At 43.5% G+C, this 21,695-nt stretch overlaps 1 protein-coding gene across 7 annotated transcripts in view; it reads right to left on the bottom strand.

Moving 5' to 3' along the window:
- LDLRAD4 (low density lipoprotein receptor class A domain containing 4) overlaps positions 1 to 21,695 on the bottom strand; it is a 332,740-nt gene that overhangs the window by 121,729 nt on the left and 189,316 nt on the right. For 5 of the 7 annotated variants that reach the window (XM_085605874.1, XM_085605872.1, XM_085605867.1 and 2 more), the window contains one exon: positions 812 to 1,330. In XM_085605874.1, the coding sequence (XP_085462000.1) occupies positions 812 to 878 (67 nt within the window). In that variant the 5' untranslated portion in view covers positions 879 to 1,330. Of the gene's footprint in view, positions 1 to 811; positions 1,562 to 21,695 lie in introns of those variants that run through there. The other 2 variants (XM_085605873.1, XM_085605870.1) reach the window with 2 other exon arrangements.

Below are 21,695 nucleotides of genomic sequence, written 5' to 3'. Positions count from 1 at the left end.
ATAGCAAAGGCGAGCTGGTCAATAATATTCACTGATGAAACTGGAAGGGCCACTGGGCATTGGTGAAAGTTACTGGGCCACTGAGCATTAGCAAAACTGGACGGACACTGCACACTGGTGCAATGGACATGTCATTGCACACTGGTAAAAGAAAAAAAAAATGGGCAGTCACTGTGCACTGGAAGAATTCCAAGGGTCATTTTGATGGACATGCAAAGTTTGAGCACCTGTCAGTTTAAAGTCGGTTTATTACACAAAGGTGTAACCGGTGGCATAACCAGGCATGCTCTGGTTAAACTGAAGCAGGTTACGTTGGAGCGTGTGACTGCGCCTAAAAATTGTGAAACTGGGAGATGGAGATAAAGAGCATGAACTGATGAAACGGAATGTTGCACACAATAGTCAAACTTGGGTTGAGCTACAACAGGCTCTGGTGATTCGAAGAAAACCAATATACTGGTGAAATGAGTACCCGGTTCCACTTGCTTGTAAAAACCTTACAAGGCACACACAGCCGTGTACAACATAGTGAAGTTAGAAATAGAAAAACATTGGAGACAGTGGGAAAAGTAGGCAGAACCACTTGAAAATGACATGGTTTAAGAAACACAGAATCGCTGGTTCTAACACACGTTCATTTTTCTCTACTACAGACATCAAACACACCACTGGAGAGATTACCTTATTTGAGCAGTTAGCAATTTCTAAAGCGCAACAGAATACTGAAAATATCACCAAGCACAAGCCAACAGCAGCTGCAAGCCTGTAACGGGAAAGAGGCGAAGAACAGGAAAAGGATCTAGCCACGTACCTTTTCCCAACAAGTCCTTCAGCTGCGCATCCTTGAGTGTGGTGCTGTTGAGCCGGTTACTGGACATACTCCTCTGCTCTGGGGAGGGGTGTGCGCGCCCGTGAGCCCCATCAGCCTCGGCCAGCCGGGGGTCTGGCCTCAGGGGGGCGGCTGGCCGCGGGCTGCAGGCGCGGGGGCTCCTCTCCTCCGTCCGCGGACCCCGGGATCAGCACTCCAGGGGTTCCCGGCCATGAGCCGCCATCGGAGGAGGGGCGCAGGCGGCTCGCCGATCCGAGGCGATTTATTTATCCTCGGCTGAAGCGCAGCCCTATTCCAAAATCCAGACAATCAAAACGAACAGGGGGAATAAAGGTGACGCAGGAACGAGCTGAGAGACGACAACTCCAGTTGAATTATCCATTCAGACCCATACTGTCAACAAGTCCAAGCGGAAAAAAATGAAGTGCGGGGAGGAGGCAAGATACTCCCAGCCAAACGTTCTCCTCGGCTCCGACCCGTCCTGGTGGCCACTCCAGATTACTGCGTTAAACAAAAAGAGTAAAGCGTTAACAAAGCGCCCAGATCCTGAGAAACGCGCTGCGCAGCGCCGACGCCTGCCCTCCCGAGCCAGAAGCGCTTGACACTCGAGGATGCCTCTTAATTCTTCCGCATTTCTGATACAGCATGATGTGCGTCATTCCAAACCCCAAACACTCTCCACACTACTTTAGTCAAGACTGTCTGAGGCGCTCCCGCTCGCCCTCCCCTCCCCGCGCGCTCCTCCAGCTCTCTGCCAAAAGTCTCCAGTTGCTGGCAGTTGCTCACACATGCTCTTTTGAGTAAAGTCTGCATTGGAAACTGTCGATGTCATCCTGTCGAACGCGCACTGGGAAACAGTTCTGCTCTGTGTTGTTTTCTCCAGCGCCTCTCCACAGCTACGGTGACGCGGGTGCGGACATCATCCCGCAGGAATGGCGCGGGCTGCGGTGGGGAGAGGACAGATGATGCAGTCCCTGTACCTTTCTTTATTTTAGCAGCCTCTTTGAAGAAGAAAGGGTTCTCTGTGAACCCTCACAACTCCAATCCAGTGGCATCTAAAGCATACTGTAAGGTAGCAGTGTAATTTACAAATGCAATGGCACATCATAACCATCAGTAGCCCAAGCAGTCTGCCTTGTGACATTTTGTAACGAATCCTGACAAAAACTGTGATCGTGGGCAATACTGCCTCCCTGTTCTCTGCCGTGAACGTTAATGTTTAGGATTCTCTCGAAAGACCTCGTTTTAGTTTGCATTGCTTCCATCTCATGCCCCAAGTCACATGTATGTTATAAGTCTTAACTCAGTGGGCTGTGATACATGTTTGACTTACTCACATGCATCCAGTAAGGTCTACAAACCTCGATAACTGAGGCTCTGGTAGAAGTGCAGTCTGTAAGAGGTCAAGGTGTATGTTTGTGCAAGAAAAAGGTTTGAAAAAGAAGCAGGGTGCCCGGGCAATCTACGTGGCATTGCAGGGGATCTACCACCCCAGGCTGCCTTAAAGGCTAGAAATAGAAGGAATGCACACAAGTCTTGGTCCTTAGAGGTACACGTTAATATTGTCAGACAAGTAAGAGAAGGTAGCCATCCCTGGCTTTGAATTTGCCAACAATGCGAGTGTCAGGCTTCTGATCCAACTACAATCTACGTTCCGTCCCTCTTGTCTTTGTTCTTGGGCCCTTCAGTGTACAGGGTTAGACTAATAGGTGATCTCACTCATGAGCCTTTTAACAAAGACAAGATAGAGGGCACTGAGCCAAAACCTCTCTCCTAGTGCACTTGTTTTTCTTTTTTATCTACTTAATGGTATGGAAACAGGAGGAATTGCGCTGCAACAAAACGTAGGTAACTACTACAAAGTCAAAGCCAGAAAGCTACTTTCCTGCATGAAATCTCAAGGTCCTGGGATGAATTATTTCTGTGTTTGTGCAAACAAGCCACCTTGAATAAACATTGACACATCTCGGGTGGGTCCTAGACCATGGGTAGTTAAGGAAAGTTAGTCCCTGGAATACTGACTATTTGAAGAAATGTAGAGGGATCAATCCTAGTTAACAAGCGGTATACATGCTTTTAATCCTTATTTCTGGGCTCTCTCTAGCTAGTGGTCACATACTCCTGAAACTTCACACTAACCCATTACAATTTAATCCTTTGTAGGATTTTTATTTTCCTGCCGCATTTCACCTGTGTGAGCTTAGTAACCACTACAGTTAAAACTCAGACTGTTTATCCTAGTTTGAATGTAATTAGTGCCTGGTGAACCCTTACTCCACATTCTCCAACTGTTTTTTAAAGGTGGGCGGCTGAGGGTATGGTAGTCGTTATAGGATTCCTCTGTATTATCAGGACCAGAAACCGACTACATTGTGCTGTTGGGTTCCTGAATCTCTAGCAGCTATGGTCAACAAAAGCATTCCAGGCCCCTGCCCAACAAAAGCACGTCTCAAAAAGCAGAACTAAAAATAAGGTGGAGGATTACAGTGGGGTCACTGAAATAATCATCAGCAAAAGAAATAGTGAACATAAAAAGGGAAACTGTCGACCAAAAACATAGCCAAAAAGAGTGTACCACAAGAAGTAAACACAAAGACTCCATGACCAGCAATAACCTCAAAGCATTCAAGGACCGTGTGGCAGAAGAGCAGCCTGTAAGCAATAGGTAAGCAACACAAATCGTGAAAGGAAATCTAGTTTACTATAATTAAATACAATCATCAATAACAGAGCCACATTTTATTATAAGCAGGTTATAAGTGCCTTTATTATAGGCATGCAATGGAAGGCACTAGAAACACCAGACTTCACATTTAAATTAAAAAAAAAAAAAAACATCACCAAGAAAACCAAGACTGCTCAGCTCCCTCCAAAAAAGTAAGAACAATTCCTCCAGAATACCATATTGGAACGACCTACAAACCCTGGTCCTCTCCCTCCTAGTTGGAGTCAACGTTCTACTCAACAACCTCTGAAATACCAACAACCTCTGAAATACCATCTTGGTACTCCGGAAAGGCATCTTACACACAATTGCACATCTCATGTATCTAGTGTGGAGGTAATGTGATCCCATTTCCCTGAAGGAGCTACAATGACTTCCCCTCGTGGCCAAAATCCTTTGTAAAATCAGGTGCATGACCTTGAATGCCATTAGAAGTGATAATCAAACTTGGTAAAGAAACTAAGACTTACTGCTCCATGCCAGGAACAGAAGATCCCAAAAGACTGGAAACGAAAAGAGCAAGGGGAAAAAAAACAAACACACAGCAACACAAGACAGCCATTTTAAAATTACACAAGGACCTCAACCAGGAGAAACACTCCAACCCTCCTGCTATTCACAAAGAAACGAACATTGGATATCTTCAAGTAGCGCTACCTCAACACACTAGAACGTCAATGCCGTCCTCCACGTGGTCAGTTATATTTTACCCTGTGTTCTCGTCCTTTCAGTGCTCGGGTTCTCCCTAAGTAGGTTCAGGCTCTGTAGGTACCATTACTTACATAACAGTAGGATATATTATCTGAATAGCTCTTGTTCAGTTGGACCATCAAAAAGTGGAATTCTGATAAGGAACTGTACTTTCAATTTCTCAAAATGTTTCCAGTTATTTGCCCTAAACCTTCGATTGATGATTTAGAGCTCGTTAATCCCCCCCTCCCCCTTAGCTGCTCCTATCGAGAATTTTAGGTTACCCTAACCTAAAGAACTTATTTCAAACCTCAACTTTAGTGACCACCAATGACATCTTTTGTGTAATATGGGGCAGTAGAGTTCCTAAATTGGTCTCCGAAACCATCAATTTAGACGGGGTGTCCCCTTCAACCCCTTAAAAGAGGTCTTGTCTGGGGAAACCATTCTATAGCTTTGGGGTGAAGTAGCTGCATCCACTGGTAAGGCATGCAGTCCCACATGTAAACTAAAACCAGTAGCTACCCTTCGTGTAAGCCAGCAAAGTGGACCTCTATATGCAGGTCTCAATTTCAACTCCACCTTCTATCCTTCTGAGATTGGTAAATTGTGTATTATTAAACTATATGAATATCTGCATCGGTTATTAACAGTGCATGTGAATGGCAGCAGTGAAATATGAAGCACCGGAGGAGAATAGATATTCCTTATTTTAGGACTATTAAAGTTCATAATCATTATCTTAATTATGATCACAATAATGACTGAGAACATTAAAATAAGTTCAGGGAGAGAAATGAGTGTGATCCCCTTTGAAATAGCTAGATTTACTTTTACACAACAATGAAAAGCTTTGTATGAAAGCTGAACTTAAGATGGAGTGCAGCCTACCGAGGACCAACAAAGTCAGTCCATCCCCTACGTCTATCCAGATATTCCTGCGGTCAAACAAAAAGTGGGAGGTAGAATGTAAGATTTCATGCCAGAGTAGCCCTCCGAGCAGTTTCTCTCTGGAATTACACAGGCCCTTTAGGAGCAGGGCATGTACATTGACCCGATAATTCTCTGTGGAGTGTAAACCTGGTGCAATCAGGCCGGCTGGCTTTAAAATGCAAAAATACACCTTAACCCACAAGAACCCTGCTGCTGCCCTTCTGGCAAATTGGGTATACAAGTAGGAGCCCCACTAAAGTACTCTGAAGAGCTATTTCAACAAAACAAAGAGGTTTCCTGAATGTGTAGTAGACTGGCAGTTTTACAAGCTAGGGCTAAACCGATGCACTGTTGAAGCTGTTGGCCCATCTAGCCATTGACCTTTTCTGTGCAGAAGTCTGCCAGCCAGCTTGCAAGCCCAAAGAGTCCACAAACACAAACCAATGGTGCCAAGAAGACAACTCAACCCCCTACCAGAGGAGGGGTGCCCACAATCAAAATAAAAGTGCAATTATGTGGAGCTATGATTGTGTATGGCAGGACACTTCCTCTTAGTGTTTGTGTATTCATTTCAACTCAGTGGCAACCTCTCCCTGCCCATTCTTGCCACCTCCTAGCACCCTATAAAGAGGGAGACAAAGTAGGTTTACCGGATCAGGACTATGGCTGGATGAGAAGAGAGTCTTCTTAGCTTCGACCTCTAAGATATAGGTTACAACTTCCTGAAGCAATCATACTTTAGCACAGTTACATAAAATGTGCTGAAAGACAGATGTCTGAAAGAAGGTCCCACGCTGGAGGAAAAAACCACCAGCACAAAAAACGCCTCCGGAGTCCAAAAGAACTCTAGGATCAAAACAGCAGAGGTTCGGGAGAAGAGAGGAGGCTTCAATGGCTCAGGAGGAGAAAACGGTGCATCCAGGAAGAAAAGCCCAGCACGCTCCATTTAAAAGAAAATATTAGTCTAACTGCATTATAAACCCAAAACTCAGGGAGAAAACAGAGACAACAGAAGAAATGAAAGGTGTTAAACCTGCTGAAAAATACTAGACTACGCTGTGACGCAGAAAAAATGGCTCATATTCCTCCTATTATTGGAGGCAAGACAGGAAACAGGAATGAAAGTGGTAACATGATAGCTGGCATGGCATGATGGGTCTACTAGAAGATTAATGATGAATTGTTCTCCAACTTAGATTGGGAATAGTTGGCAAGATACCATTCATGACCTGGACTACCTTTTACAGAACCTTTTGACAAACATTTGAAAGACTAAGCTACTTTCAGTGCTGCCTTGAACAAGGTGTGTATCCAGCCTGCCCACCAAGCAAACAGCCCAAGGACCGCCATCACCCAGGAGAAGTGACAGCGCCACTTGCACTCCTCAAGCGCCAAGCATAGTGTCAGAGAAAAAAGAAACCGCAAGACCACCGACCCGGTGTCTACCAGCTCCATCACCAGGTAAGCAATATGTGAAGCTGTAAACGTTCGCAGCGGTCAAACAGGCCGACAGGGTTCCCACGACCCTCTAAGCCAGGCACATTGAGCGGGAGCTTAAAGAAATTCAATATTAATGTGTTAATGTCTTGAATAGGTTTGTTTAAGGCCATCTTTATTATATTGGGTTTGGATTCTAACGTTATTGATGTTTGTGATCAACTAGCGATCATGAACTTTGTAGCAGGAATTCTAATTGGTCTTTTATGTATGGTATGTATGTATGTTTGTTTATGGTATTTCTATAGTGGCAACCTAGCCAAAGGTAGAAAGAGCGCTGTACAGGGTCAAAGATAAACAGAAAGTCAACAAGTGCTTGGAGAGGTAGCTGGGGTGTGAACAGTTAATCCAATGTGATGTAGTGCTCTCCAAAGAGGAGAGTCTTCAACTGCTTACTACATTGCAGGAGCTTTGATTGCTACAAAAGAGAAAGGTAAACTTTAACACTTGATTTCGTAGACATAGGGTTTACGATCATTGTAGTGATCACGAAAAGTATATTCAAGTCTAATTTGTGCACCTATTGTTACTTTGTATTTATTGTTGATACTCTGTTTTCATTATATTTTATGATTTGATGCGGTTTGGTTGACCTTTTACTAAATATAGACTTAAAAAGTTAAGACTTTTCCTTTAACAAAAAACACAACTTTAGCTGAAAAATTCACCTTTGTTGTGACTGAGAATAGATGGAGAAGTTATTATAATCTTCCCACTAACTCATGACTAGGCCTAGACTGCTCAGCCCAACAACTATGGGACTAAGGATGCTCCAAATACGCAGCTTCTCATCTCAGACCCGGTTCAGAACATTCTGATCAGAAGGGAAAACATGCAATATCGCATTTGATATCGCTAGGTGACCCCTATAACTTCACAGATGTAGGGAAAAGCCTCACACTGGGAAAATGAATCCTATATACACTAAGTAAATGTTTATTGTATATAGTTAATTAAAACCATTACAATTTTGCATTCAAATCATCAAATTGACAAAGATGTAAAAAAAAAAAAAAAGGAGCAAAAGTAAGCTTTCATGTTTACAAGTTCGACATTAACCAACTACCAGTTGATTATACATCAGCTATACCAAAGTTATTCCTCAATCTAAGCCATCCTTGTTCTTTGTAGTTAAAATCATGAGCAAATACAAATGTCTACTAGGTACTGCAGATCCTCTGCTTTAGGGCTAAAATCAAGAACAAAAGCAATACGAACTATACAAAATCACACTAGTTTTTAGATGAGCATCAAATTTCATACTTTGCATTGTGCGTATATACATTGCAAGCTATCTGCAAAAACAAAAAATAAAACTGGATATCACAGATCCACGATTTCCTGTCCAAAAACCATGTGCAAAATCTGCAATATAAATTATTAACTGAATTCACGTGCAGAGGGTAAATGTAAACTAGATATTTCGGAACGTGCACCCGGCTATATGTGCAAAAATGAATCCTATAAACACAAAAACCAACAAGTTACATCACTCTCATCCCCCCCACCCCCCCCCCCGAACTCCAAAATCCAGTAAAACCCCGAAAGTCAGGCATGGTCCCCAAAACTAGCTACACCTCCATCAAAAGTAGGCCATTCAACAGAAGCAGCGTCATTTCTTGTAGGGTTGTAATTACCAACTTATCGCCTTCTGGTCCACTGGGAAACTTTAAAATAAATAGATTAATAAATAAAGAGCAGAAACCAATTACTTCCTTTTGGTTAATAATCTATGGTTAATGAAACTTGGCTAAGGGGCTCAACCATTCACAGCGTCTTAGCCAGATGTGGATGTGCTGTTCTCGTTGTTGTGCTACTAAAAAGAATGTTGCATGTATTAGGTTTCACATGCACTTCCTGATGCAGTGCATTTATTGACCAGCACTGTCAAGATGAGAGAACCTAAGGATATGTGAAATCTACAATGTTAAACTGCCGAAGTTAGTGCACACATTACCAGGCTGCATCGCTCTACTCAAGGGCTTGGCGATGCTTCCAGGGCATAGCTGCCACCAGTCTCCAAGTCACCCATTCCAGATTCTTGTAAACCTACAGCATGGGCTGGAAAATGCATTAAAAGTGAAACGCGAAGAACCCAGAATACAAATTGATGTTTGTCAAAAAGCCTGAACTTCGTGAAGTCCCGCACTCCACATACCCAAGGATTATACTTTGTTGGCATTGGGTTGGGAGGGGTTGGGTGGAGTCTTTTTATATGTTGTTACCGATGTTTTTTTCCCCTCGATGATACATGTTCGGCACTGTAAAACAAGAGCTAGTGCTATATCTTGGGCATAGTTTCGCATATTCCAAAGCCCACTTACAGCGCCAACATGAGTATCCTTGTACGTTTTTATGCACAAGCTTACTGTATATACACTTGTGCAGATTGGAAAACTTATTTAAAAAAAAAAAAATTAGGGCAAGAAAAAAAAGCCAGAACTGGCTGAAGGTGTCACGGAGCCTCTTGCTAGCTATGCAGGCGCATCCATGTAACAGGCTACAACATCCTGCTAACATCATGTACACTGCATACGCCATGCTGCAGAGTTGTACAATGGTTTTTAATGTTGACACAATTCGTCTAAGGTTTCGGTCAAAGGCAAGAGACATCTTTGGAGAAGTGGTGGAGGGGACGGATGGGCTGCAGGTGAACAGCGAAGGATACTGGGAGACTGATACGTTTACGTAGGCAAGGAGAAATATGACAAGGCAGCCGCGCACCTAGGCACCATCGTGTCAGAGGGGCACAACGGATCAGCTGAACGTGCCGCAGACGGTACCTGCTGTAAAATAACCTTATCTTGCAAAACAATAAGAAAAGGATATTAATTTCAAATGGAACGCAGCAAAAAGCGATAATGGAATTCCTGGAGTCCACGCGACCCCACACTTTCATATTCTGGACTTTATTGGCACGATTTACCCTCCTTTCATTATGGTTGAAGCGAGTGTGCGCCGACATTCAGGAGGTGGCAAACAGACTCACGTGCGTCCCTCCCTCAGTGACCTTCAATTACGCCTCGAGGTTCCGGGTGAATGAAAGTCAATGTTGCGAGATTAAAGTTATTTTAAACGTAAAAGGCTGGTTTATAGACACTATGGGCCCAATTCACGAAAAATTCGCACAGAAAGATCGACAGAACACACCTTTCCTACATTCTTGGGAATACGGCGGGAAAGCGGAGCCAGGCGCGTGTTCACAAGCATACTCATGGAAAGGTCTTGTGGCTTTCTATACTGGCTCCTATTCCAGCTGCACCAAGTTCTCCACAGCGAAGGATTCCGCGCAGCACCAATAACATTCTGCAAAGGCACTTGTGGCAAAGCTTTTTTCCCCTCTTGGAGACAGCCCTTTCACTGCACCCCCAGCAACTCTGAGGGTGATCCATTCCCCTTCCCACCCTGGCAGATTTAATCCATCCCTGTGCTTGAAAGAATGTACAACCCTTTGCAGAGTGAAAAGGGATACATCACATTTGGGAATGTCCTGAAACTGTGTTGCCATTCTCAATCTTTCAAGGCACATCACAACTTGTGTGGTCCACATCCCACCCCATGAGCGGCATTTTTGTCTGCAGCAGTCTCCACAACCGTTAATGCAAGACACCCGCCAAAAAGAGTCCTTCTCGGTTGTATAAACATAGGATGACAACCTAATTTATGTATATGAGCAGGCCCCTATGTCTATCGGCCATCAGTTGCTCCATGGTTTTCACAAGGATACAGATGACTAAGTAAAGCGATCTTCACACACTGTGAAAAGTCTCACCATAAGGAAGCAGTCTCTCAAGGAAACATGAAAACATGCCGAGACAGCCTTCCTTGGAGAAAGTTCTTCTGGCATATTGACTGGGGACTTGGAGGTGAGGTGAGAAATTTCATGCTCAGACCCAGCCACCTTCCACAATCCCAGGGGACAAGTTACATCACACACTAATCAACTAACATTTTTCCATGCTAATTAAAATATCTTCACTAATGAGAGGTAGTGCATTTGATGGCTTTGTCAGATACCATGCTCTGGATAAACCGGGACAGCTACATCCAACAGCAGCAATATTTCCTAAAAGGTTTTCTATAAAAAATACCCACTGCCTTGCTCTGGTCAACTCTTCTGGGTTTAGTCTATAACTCCAACACCCTCTAAAAATTCCCAACTTCAAGTTTAGATAATGGTTGCACTTTATACAACCAGAGTACTGAAAGCCCTGAACCTGAAAGATGGCGGGGAATCATGCATACTTCGTATGTACCACACTGATGCAGCCAGTCCTACCAAAAGGAGCAGAAGGAAAAGTTATTTGTGTCTGAGGGGTGAGGTCCCTAGCATTTCAGCTACGCAAAATGGATGAAAACCCACAACTCCGCAAAACCTCCGTTGCTGTACATGCATTTATTGGAAGTAAAAAGAAAAGACCACCTCTATACTTTCTGGCGCATAGTATAAGTGGTTTCTCCAACCGGCTGAAAACAAACATGCTTGCAATCTGGACAATCAGCTAGATTAAGTCCAGTGGAGGGTTTTGCATTGAAATCTAAAATTATGTAGATAACATAATCAGTCCTGGGATATGTTAGGATAGATGCATTACTGGAATACATCTAGGATTCTTAGATTTCGAACTTTCAAATAACTATGTGCACTCATCTCCAAATATGTAACATTGGAAGGGCTATGCACATGGCAGGAAAGATACCCGCTTTCAAAAGGAGCTCTTCTAAAACTGATAAAGGAATCATTTTATTTACTGAGAACTTAAACCTTTCAGTTTCAACCGCCAACAGTCCCCTCTCTGCAAAGGCAGATTGGCATAGTGGATAAAACAATAACGTTTTCTCGCAGCGTAGAAGGGAGCAAGAGCGCCATCTCATCAGATTTCCCTTTGTACCGGGAGGGGGGGGGGGGGGGGGGGAAGGATATCAAGTGCATATGGGACTTCTTTATAACTGACTGAGATGTGGGGAAGATTGGTGAGAACCTTCAAGTGTAACTCTCCAGTCAGTGAATGCACCCCAGGCCTTGCATTTCACTACCATGGCACAAAGAGTTGGCTCTACATCTATGAGGTAAGATGTTATGGGACTGGGAGGGGCAGGGGAGTTTTATCAAGAAACTAAATTTTTTTTTATTTTTTTTTTAGAAAGTACCTTTTTTTAATTAAAATATTGCATTTCAGTTTACAACGAATGCTGAAAGTTGACAATGCAAGCCTGGTTGAATGATTTAAAAATGGCTCTATTCGTTTAATCAACGAGAAATGCTGTACATTGTTTTATAGAGTAGACCATTTATCGTGAGAGGAGATATTGCTAAGTGCAGGAACCAGCTGCAAACTCAATATGCAGAGGAAGAGGGTGCTGGCCTGATAGCTTCAAGGAGTAGTTCTAAATCACGAGTGTTCTCTGGAAAAACCGTTGACAAGGACAGGTGCAGCAGTTTCAAGTCTGTTTGAAAAAGTGCCCACAATTCTGAGAGTGAGAAACGAAACAAAACTATCTAAGCTATAAAGGAGGGCATGGAGGTTTATACAATATTCTGTTGTTGAGTTAATCCAGTTCAATCAGGCGATTTTACAATAATCCTGCAACATTTCTAGGAGTTAAAATTTTCCCCAATTTCTCTTTGCAGAAGATTCAGAATCATAAATCAGCAATCAAGAAAAATATGTTTGCATGTTCTTTGCCATCTCAGCAGGTTGCATACGGCAGTGTACATACTTGGAAAGCAAAATAAAGAAACTATTTCACACTGTAAAAAATTACACTTTTAAACCGCGCACTAAAGTTCCATCCCAACTGTCCCCTCTTCTGCCATGTCATTGAAATTAAATCTGAAGCCCGGCTCAAATTATTACTGCCCCCGATAAATCACACATTTAAAAGAATGCATCAGTTTTCTTTCATCAATATAAGCTAAACACACCAGAACCCAATATGAGGAAAGACGTTTTGCAACTCTAGTGCATCCTAGATGCTGCCAACTACACTAGATTAAAGAATTTGGGGTACCAATGCTTTACACCCATTCTTATGAGTCACACGCCAATTGGTGTATCCCCGCAACTAAAATTAGTTGTCTGCGCTCACTGTTTTCTGACATCTGTAACATGGAACTGGAATAATGTTGTGAACTTTGATATCACATCTAGGTTGACTGTACAGGGTTATTGTGTCAGTAACACTGCCACGCTGGGCTCACGGAACCTGTATAACTCGGCATCAAGGTAGACGCACAGAGTGACAAGTGGTTATTGAGACAGTGAGATTACTATTGGCTTCCTGGGACCTTTAATTTCTTGTTTACATCAGATTATGAGATTGCGTCAGCAATATTGCTACTCACTGTATTCTCAGTTTTAGGTCGGACCTGGGACTTGGTAATAGTGGGTATTATTGCTACTCTGCTACCATCCAATTCATGAATCAATCAGCGTTGTACTAACTCATACAGAATTCTTCAATGCACCTACCACCCCTCTTACCCATTATGAGCAATTTGCTCCCATCTAAGGGAAAAGAAACCCAGGCATTATAGTTTGAAAACTGATTTTCCAATAATGCTAGTGCGATTGTGCAATACCTTAAAAGAAGAGTATGTGCAAAAATATTCCAACTACACCTCCCTATCTATACCACTGGCTCTCTAGGCTGCATCGGAAAGTCCACTACAACACCATTGGAGTACATCTGATCCTCACGCATGTACCCACCTTTTATCATACTAGATACCCTCCACCCACATACGTCCAACCACTCGCCGGCTATAGCCCGCAAACACCTGGAGAAGCTGACAGCAGCATGATGCCAATGAGCTACTTAGCGGCTCTACTATAACAGTACAAAAGCTTGGTAGGCAATCCAGGCCACTGCGTTAAAAAAAAAAAAAAATAAGCACCTTACTGTGCATGGAGAAGTGCAACAAAAGTGGAACAGCTTGACAAGCATTCGTCCTCAGGTTTATAATTTTGTAATTAATAAAATGAACATAATTTTAGGAGCGGTCTTAAAAATGGAGCTCGGACCTAATTTGCTTAATATACTATCTGTTCAGTCTGGTATACTGCCCGCAGTAGTGCAGACTTCCAAAACTATTCTACGGTCAGTAAACCGGTTACTGCTCCAGCCTAGAACTCAAGAACGACCACAGCTTGACAGTTATATTGTTTGAAGTTTAATGTAGCGACATTTTGTCACATCAGTAAACGTAAGGCAGGTAAGAACTTCTACAACTCGTTGTACAATAATGGTAAATGAAAACACAAACGTGTAAACCCACCTGCAAGGGTCAGACTGATAATCTGTGTGGGTAATTAACATACAAAAGAAATTGAGTAAATACAGTATGCCTTTCTTGATTTGCGAGCTTCTGGTTGCCAGCCCCGGGGGAAAAAAAGAGGGCAATTGCAGAAAAAACTGTGCCACTGTGGTGCAACTCTCCAGTCCCTGAGTAACCACTGCTGACTGATCAGCCACCCATACTGCGCTCTGTCCAACACCTTCTGGATTGACTGACACAAGGGTTTCCCAGAGGTCTTGAACTTAAAACCCGTAAATAAGACAACCTCTGAAGTCAAGAAAACAATTGACTAAACAGTCACTTTGTCTATTAGCTTGATGTATTACTTTTTGGAACTCAGCTAAAACATGCCTCTGGACCGGTCAAAAAATAGGAAGCAGAAACCTGATCATGTTCCCTAAAACCAAAGAGCTAGACATAGGCCACAAACCACTGAGTGAAGGAGCCAGAATGACTGGCTGCTACGTCTTTTGCAGATGGATTTACATATGGCACTGCTTAGGTGGCGTTCATAATACCTCCAGAAGAGACAGGAGGCAAGTAGCTGCTAATACAAAACAAATATTACTGACTGCATTCACGCATGCTGTTACGTAGGTAAAAACGGACAGTCACTCCTGCACAACAGGGACAGTGTTTTGGCTCTTCATAGCGCCTTGATGCCAATTTTTAGGAGGTTCACAATGAGCTCCCTGGAGAAGCGAGCTCTCCGACCAGGACCACTGGCAGAGAGCTGACGCACTGACCTTTTTTGATAAAAATGGATTAGAGCTGTGGTGAGCCGCTCTGCTAGCAGTTCATCTTATTATCTTAGAGAATTAGATTATCCGACATACATAAAGATTCACGACGCCCCGGGGTTCTGCTACTCCGCTCCTGACGTGCTCTTTCAAAAAGCAATAAAACGGAGGAGTGAGGAGTGAGGCGTGCCCGCGCCGTGTGGATGGAAGGGGTAATGCGAATCTGTACAGTGAAACTACTGAGAGGTGTTAACCAGTTCATTACCGGATTTTAGAACTACACGGGAAGATCCTTCTTGGTCAACAAGTATGCCCAGAGGCATCCAAAAATTTGGTGGCTGTGTTTTTGCATGCCATTTTAAAAATCCGACTTTGTAATCTGCTGCTCACACATGCAACCACGTTTGCAAGGTAGACGGACAGGGTATTTATTTCTAAGTCTTGTGAGAGCTAGGATCCAATACAAGATGATATGCTCCTATGTGTGAAGAGGCAGTACCCGGAACCACCCCCTGCCCACCCAAAAATAATCCCTCAAACCATTGTAGCTATGATTCTTCATTTCCAGAGAACTCTATAACATAACGTTTTTCTATTTAGGCTGGCTGGCTAAGAGGCCTAGATGAAAATGGTCAATATGGTCTTGCCACCATCACAGGGTACAGTGGGTTCAGATAGGCCCAAACGAATAAGATTTGTATTCATCTAGCACTTCATACCACACTCCTACCATTTCCAAGCACTGTAAATAAAAAGGTATGAATGTTCTCCCATTTAATTCTACTCGATGTACCAACTCCTACGAATGGAATTTGAGTGGGAACTGCCAGGATTCGAACCCATGACCTGCAGATTAAAGTAAATGTAAAAGGTAAGCCTTTAACTCACTCAGACATGACAAAACTCCTGCCTAGAGCTCTTGGTTTTCCTCTCAAACTACATGGGGAGCCCTTTGAAAATCAGTGTTTCATTTGGTACATAAACATCAGAACTGCAACAAAACTAGCCACTGACAGAGTTGATACCTCAAAGGAAATAAATAGAACCTGATGAACAGGTTATTTGACACAAGTTGGTAACTTAAAGATAGTTTCGAGTGGATACACATCAACCTCTGTGCATGCACAACCGAGGAATGTGTTGTGTCAACCAGTCAAAATTGGCAGCTATATGTAGCACAACAAAAAACAGGTTTGATATGAAGAAAGCGATAATTTGACCCACACCAAGAGGCTATCCTTACTAGAGTTCACATACTCGGACACCTTTCAGTCCAGGTGACACTGAAGTGGTCAACTGATCCTAAACTGGAGATTGTCCAGTGTCACACAGACCTCATTCACATAGTAAAATTGTACTTTTATAACAACCTGAGACTTTCTTCACTAATAACATGGGCAATATAAAGCCATAAGTGATGCACAAGAGCAATGCGAGGCAACATCTATACCTCCTCCCATTCCTTTTTAATAGGGTTACTTAAAGAAATCCTTCCTCTCTAAATGTATTGTAATCTGTATACAACACAAACCGCATTTGTTTTTTTTTTATTATACAAGCTGTAAGAAAGACCCTGTTTGAGGGATCACAGGTCCGGCGCACTATTGGGACCAAACCATTGTGGTTGAGGTAGTTTGCCACTGGTTCTCTTGAGCCCATCCTGCTTTGGCTCAGCAAACTGGGCAATGTGCAACCCTTTCGGCACTTGACTTAGTCCCACATTTAATTCTATTGTATTGTGCAGATATCACTCACCAACCTCAAGGGTTTCCTTATGTGGCAGAATGTTAAAGCTCCTTTAAAATGGGTAGGACCACTACCCAGGGGTGTCCCTCTTCTCCTCTCATTTGCTCCGAGCACCAAACAGATTTCTTCACACATAACATATGGGAATAAATAAAGCATCCCATATGGTCAGGGCATCCAAAAATCATTTGTAGAGGACGTACTGCTAACCCTAAAAAAAAACTATGTATATATCTTATATCTCCAGACCAGACTATCGCACTGAGAAAATTGCAGGCCTCATGATAAATCTTTCAAAATAAGAAATACAGCATCACACACACTATTGTCTGAAGAAGCTAGCCATTTTCATTACAGACGACCTTCAGATTAGCTACACCATCGATTCGATATCTGGGGGTTAATACCGGACTATAGATGCAAGGCATCTGTACAGGGCTAACTATCTGCAACTTCTGTAATCTCTGTGGTGCGATTACCGTAAATGGTCACCCTCTATCACATGACTGGGCAGGATAAACGCCATTGAGAGGAAAATACTGCCCAGGACTTCTACCTTTTCCATGCCCTACCAGTCTTGGTATGAACAGAATTCTTTATAGAACTCCAAGACCTAAGCCTAAAGTTAGTTTGGCATGGGCAGCGAGCAAGAGAAGCTCATACAATTAGGACCCAATCTAAGCATGCAGGAATCCTGGCCCTTCTAGATTTCCCAACATCCTACAAACCATCACAACTCAGTCCTTTGAGTGGTCCTTTAAGAAACAGACAAGTTATGCCCTAAAATGGATCAAGGGGTGGTAGGAATGACTGAGAATGCTTGGAAGCCTAAATAAGACCTCCAGGAGAATACATTAGTACTCATATAAACACAGACTACCTGGTATACAGTCATGAACCATTCAGTAAAATCACAATTCCCTATCCTCCAACACCTCTACACACTACAACCCGACAGTGGAAGTTTCATTTAGAGGAAACAATATAACTATACCCAGCCAAAGCACTGGGTGATGGACGAGGCATCAGAGAAGCTGCCACCATGGAACTTACCCAGTTAGTGAAATTTGTGAAAATCACAGGAGGCATGAGGGGAGTGATCGTGACACTTTATAAAGTACTTCTGGAAGTGGCACCAATAAGACTTAACACTTGTAAAGTTAAATAGGATGGGCTCTTGGAAAGAAACAGGGGCGCGTGAATAGAAATACCTTTGGCAGGATATCTCCCAGCACTCTAGCAGTATCCCAAGTAAGGAGGTGCAATATAAAGTTGACTTCGATTAGTGTCTCTGCTGGGCCAAAGTGTATAAAGGTGTACCCACAAACAAGTGAGTTATTTTGGAAGAAATGGTAGCCTACTGTCTGACTTTCAACATATGGTGGTTCTGTTGTCACAAAGTCTGTTTGGGCTGAAATTACGGCAGTGAGGAAGACAATCCTGGGTTATCCTGTCTCCTCTGACATTTCCTCAGTGATACTAGGCCTTCACGGCCCCCTTTAACAACATTAAACTAAGGGTGATCGCCTTATGTGAAATTGTTTAGGGGCAGCCAAAATTACTTTACCTGATCATTGGATAAAAGACCATTACACACTAGCTTCAGCGGTTTTGGTCTGTATTGGCTATTGAAGGACTGTCAAGGATACTCTCTGACCAATATAAAGATTTCAGAAAAATAGAAGACCCTCCATTATACCCGTCACAGGGGATGTTGACTGTTTCTTGCCCACTAAGACTGAGATCTTTATTTACTAGAGGTCGTGGTCTGTTGTGTTCATTTGTGACTATAGGAGCCTTGAGCGTGGGCCTAACAAATGTAAATACTCTGAATGCACGAAAGACAGTTATTTGTTTCTGCCTCCATGTGGGTGGTTGATACGATCTTGCTGAATTAGCGGACACAGCAGGTCTTACCAGTTTGGGGTTTACTGGAAGGTGGGGGTGTTGAGGTGGGGAAGAAAATGATGCACATTAGTCACCTGTAGCCAGTTTCTTCAGAGTCTGTAAAATACATAGCACTGCAAATATTAAGACTAAGCTTGCAGGAGACCTCAGCTATGATGTAATATTTGAAGAAAAAAAAAAAAATCAATAAAAATTATTTGGTTGCAAAAAAAACCAAAAAAATATAAGAGTCTTGGTCACCACATTTGAACGTGATCAGCGTTCAGAGCACTCCATTACGAAATGCCTCAAAACTTGGCTTGAATATAACCTTGGGCGTAGCTCGCGGAGTTTTGCTATGCGGAACTCCGTGAAGTTACAAAAAAACTCTGCAAAGTTCGAGTAGCAGAGTGCAGTGAGAACTGCAGTTTGTGCTGGTATTCCTGCCACTCGGGTTGAAATTCTCCCCGAGCGGCAGCTCGCGAACTTACCGTTTGTGAGTGGGGGAAAAACCCTGCTGCACATCGCGAAGCAGAGTTTTCTGCACTCTGCGACCTTCGCGTAGTGCAGAAAACTCTGCAAACTCCACAAACGGAGCACAGTTCACCGCCCAGGCCTACTTGAATGTTAGGTTAGAAAGGCTTCCAACTTGATTGCCCCCTGGTATAATCCCAGCTTTAGGGAAGGCGGATTTTTGCAATCTCCAGAGACAATGTGTAGCTCTACCTACTGTGTAGAGCTTCCCGGTTTGTGGCAAAACTAACATATCGTGGCTTAGTCCTTAACATGTACCATTCACAAAGCAAGAGTATGTAATCCACAACATTCTGGCTTAATAGTTTGTTTAGGCAGAAAATGACATCCAGATATGTACTGAAGAAAAAAACTCAGTCACGCCAATGGGAATGTCTGCCAAGCATAGAACTTCCTGATCCCAAGTGCACATATGGCTAACACACAAGGCAGTTTATTCAGCAATAAACTCGGTCAAGAAGAGAACTTGCATTCGTATGCAGAAACAGTGGAATGTTCTTCATTTAGGAGTGTGGGGAGGTGGCGCAAAGGTGCAATTTTAAAAAAAATAAAAAAAATGTCAACTATATCGTATAAAGGAGTGCTTAAAAAATGCGGTTATGCATTGACGAGATTCAGCACCAGCTGTTAATTTTGGCCAACGACTGGAAATCTACACCCTGTAGATTTCATTCTTTTATTTCTTTAACTTCCATATTTTGCAGATAAAAAAAAAAATGAATATGCATGAAAATGAAGCTAAGTATAGATTGTGACTGTAAGCGCCTTCTCCACTAAATCTGCTCCTGTGGACAATCTGCAGAATTAAGTTTGGCTGATTAGTGCAACTTAAAGGGAAACCAACATTGGCAAAGCCAATAGGTTACGCATATGCAAGAGCTACTGGCATTGCCAATGTATTTCAGCCATGGTGTACACTAGGGTGGCTGCTGTTCAGCATGGCTAAAGTTAGTGGTGTAGAGGAGAGTGGTGTGGCGAGTGGAGTAATTAATGTGATATGTGCTGGTCAAGCTGCTGTTTGTGTAGAATCTAAATAAGTGAAAGCCAAATCCTCCCAAAGTAGTTTGGAGTGAGACCAGCCAGAAAAAAATTAAACCAACCCAGCTTGCGCTGACCAGTGAAGACAAAAGAGTGATGAAGACACCAACCAGTTGTAACTTATGACTGGGCTCGGAGCCATTTTTAGTTTTGTTCAAGATCCAATAGTTCGACGAGAGAGGGCCTATGAGCGGTCTCAGGCGAGACCTAAAAATAAATAAATAAAAGTAACACTTCTCAGCTCAATAAATCCAGCCCCTTCCCCACCCTTATCCTCCATCCCCTCATAAGTGGGAGTTGCATTCACTTTCACTTCTGACTTTTGCAGGAGTACGTGCCAGGGCCTATTTGACATACAGTGCCCTGGAAGCGCAGTAGGCATGCGCATCCTTGTACGGCACACCAACACCCAGCCCGCCATAAGGGATTGCAGCGTTACAGGAAAGGTCTCAGACACTTGAACACCCTCTTATGTAATACAGATAGCACTGGTGCGCACTTACCCCCAGCACTATTCTAAAGGGGTGTGGCCCGATGCAAATAGGGAATCACTTTGCCTCTGCACCCACGTCATATTATGGGTGCTGGCATAGATGCAAAAAAGTAGTCAGGAGGCACACCGACTGCACCAAACCAGAGATGCAAAGTCAGTGTGCTCCCTGAGGAAAGCATGAAGGGGTGCCAGGCCCCTCCCCCATTCACCCCCCTGCAGGTGGGTGCTGTAACTCACTGCACTCACTTGCATGGGATTGAATCTCTGTCCTCTGTTTTAAGTGCAGGCAGAAGCCAGCTGCACTGTGGAAGACTGAACGTCTGCTTCAAATAACTAGCCCGCCTTTCACCAATGGGTCGCAGTGAGGAGAGCGGGAGTTCACGGCAGCCTTGAGAGCAGCATATTACTTGCAACAGGACACAGTATTGCCATTTGAGCTTGGCACACCTATTTAACGGTGTGCCATGGCACAAATGGAGAGAGTATACCCTTTCTATTATAAGGGCTCTGGGGCTGTACTATGCTTTACACCCTGGGGGTGCAATAGGCATGTTCGCCCACTTTGTGCATCCCCAGGGCACCCTGGTATTTACAGAAGGGGCTGCAGACACTAATGCTGCTGGTACTGGCACTACATGTGTGCCAGAGCTATTTTGCGAGAGAGTTCACTCAATTGCACTGAAGCGTGGCTGCATGCAAATGAGGGAATCACTTTGCCTTTGCATCCTGTTACAGACGAGAGCAGAGGCAAACAGGCCCTTATGAGGCCCACTGGTCACAAAACTTCGGTGAATTGTTACTGCTCTGCCCGAGGTCAGTCCTCTGGAGGGGGGTGGCTAGAGATCCCTCAGAAAAACCCTTGCAGGTGGGTGCAGCGACTCCCTGCAGGGGAATCTACATTTCCTGACAAAAGTGCAGGCCACTGCTGCCTGCACTGTGGAAGACAGAGGCTTGTAAGCAGCCTATTATCTTTTACTAAATGCGCTGCCCTCAGGGCAGTCGAGAGTTCAGGGTTGCTCTGGGGAAGCGTATTCATGATCGGTGTGTGTGGCGCAGACATGGACAGTGAGCTTATTATGCAACTGTGGCCCAGGATGGGGAACATTTATAAGGTTTGTAAATATAGTGTGTGGATGCTTAATACATTTTGGTGGCCTCCTCCAAAACCAACCCATAATCCACATGCATCTACACTGCGTTCAGAGGACCACTGAAGAACAGTTAAAAATCCAAAGATCCAAATCGGCTCACTTATACTGCCTTTAGATAACTAAAATCAACCT

The sequence above is a fragment of the Triturus cristatus genome, chromosome 5_1 (genome assembly GCF_964204655.1).
Source record: "Triturus cristatus chromosome 5_1, aTriCri1.1, whole genome shotgun sequence".
Classification (NCBI taxonomy): Eukaryota; Metazoa; Chordata; class Amphibia; order Caudata; family Salamandridae; genus Triturus; species Triturus cristatus.
This window is presented reverse-complemented; position numbering and strand designations above follow the sequence as displayed.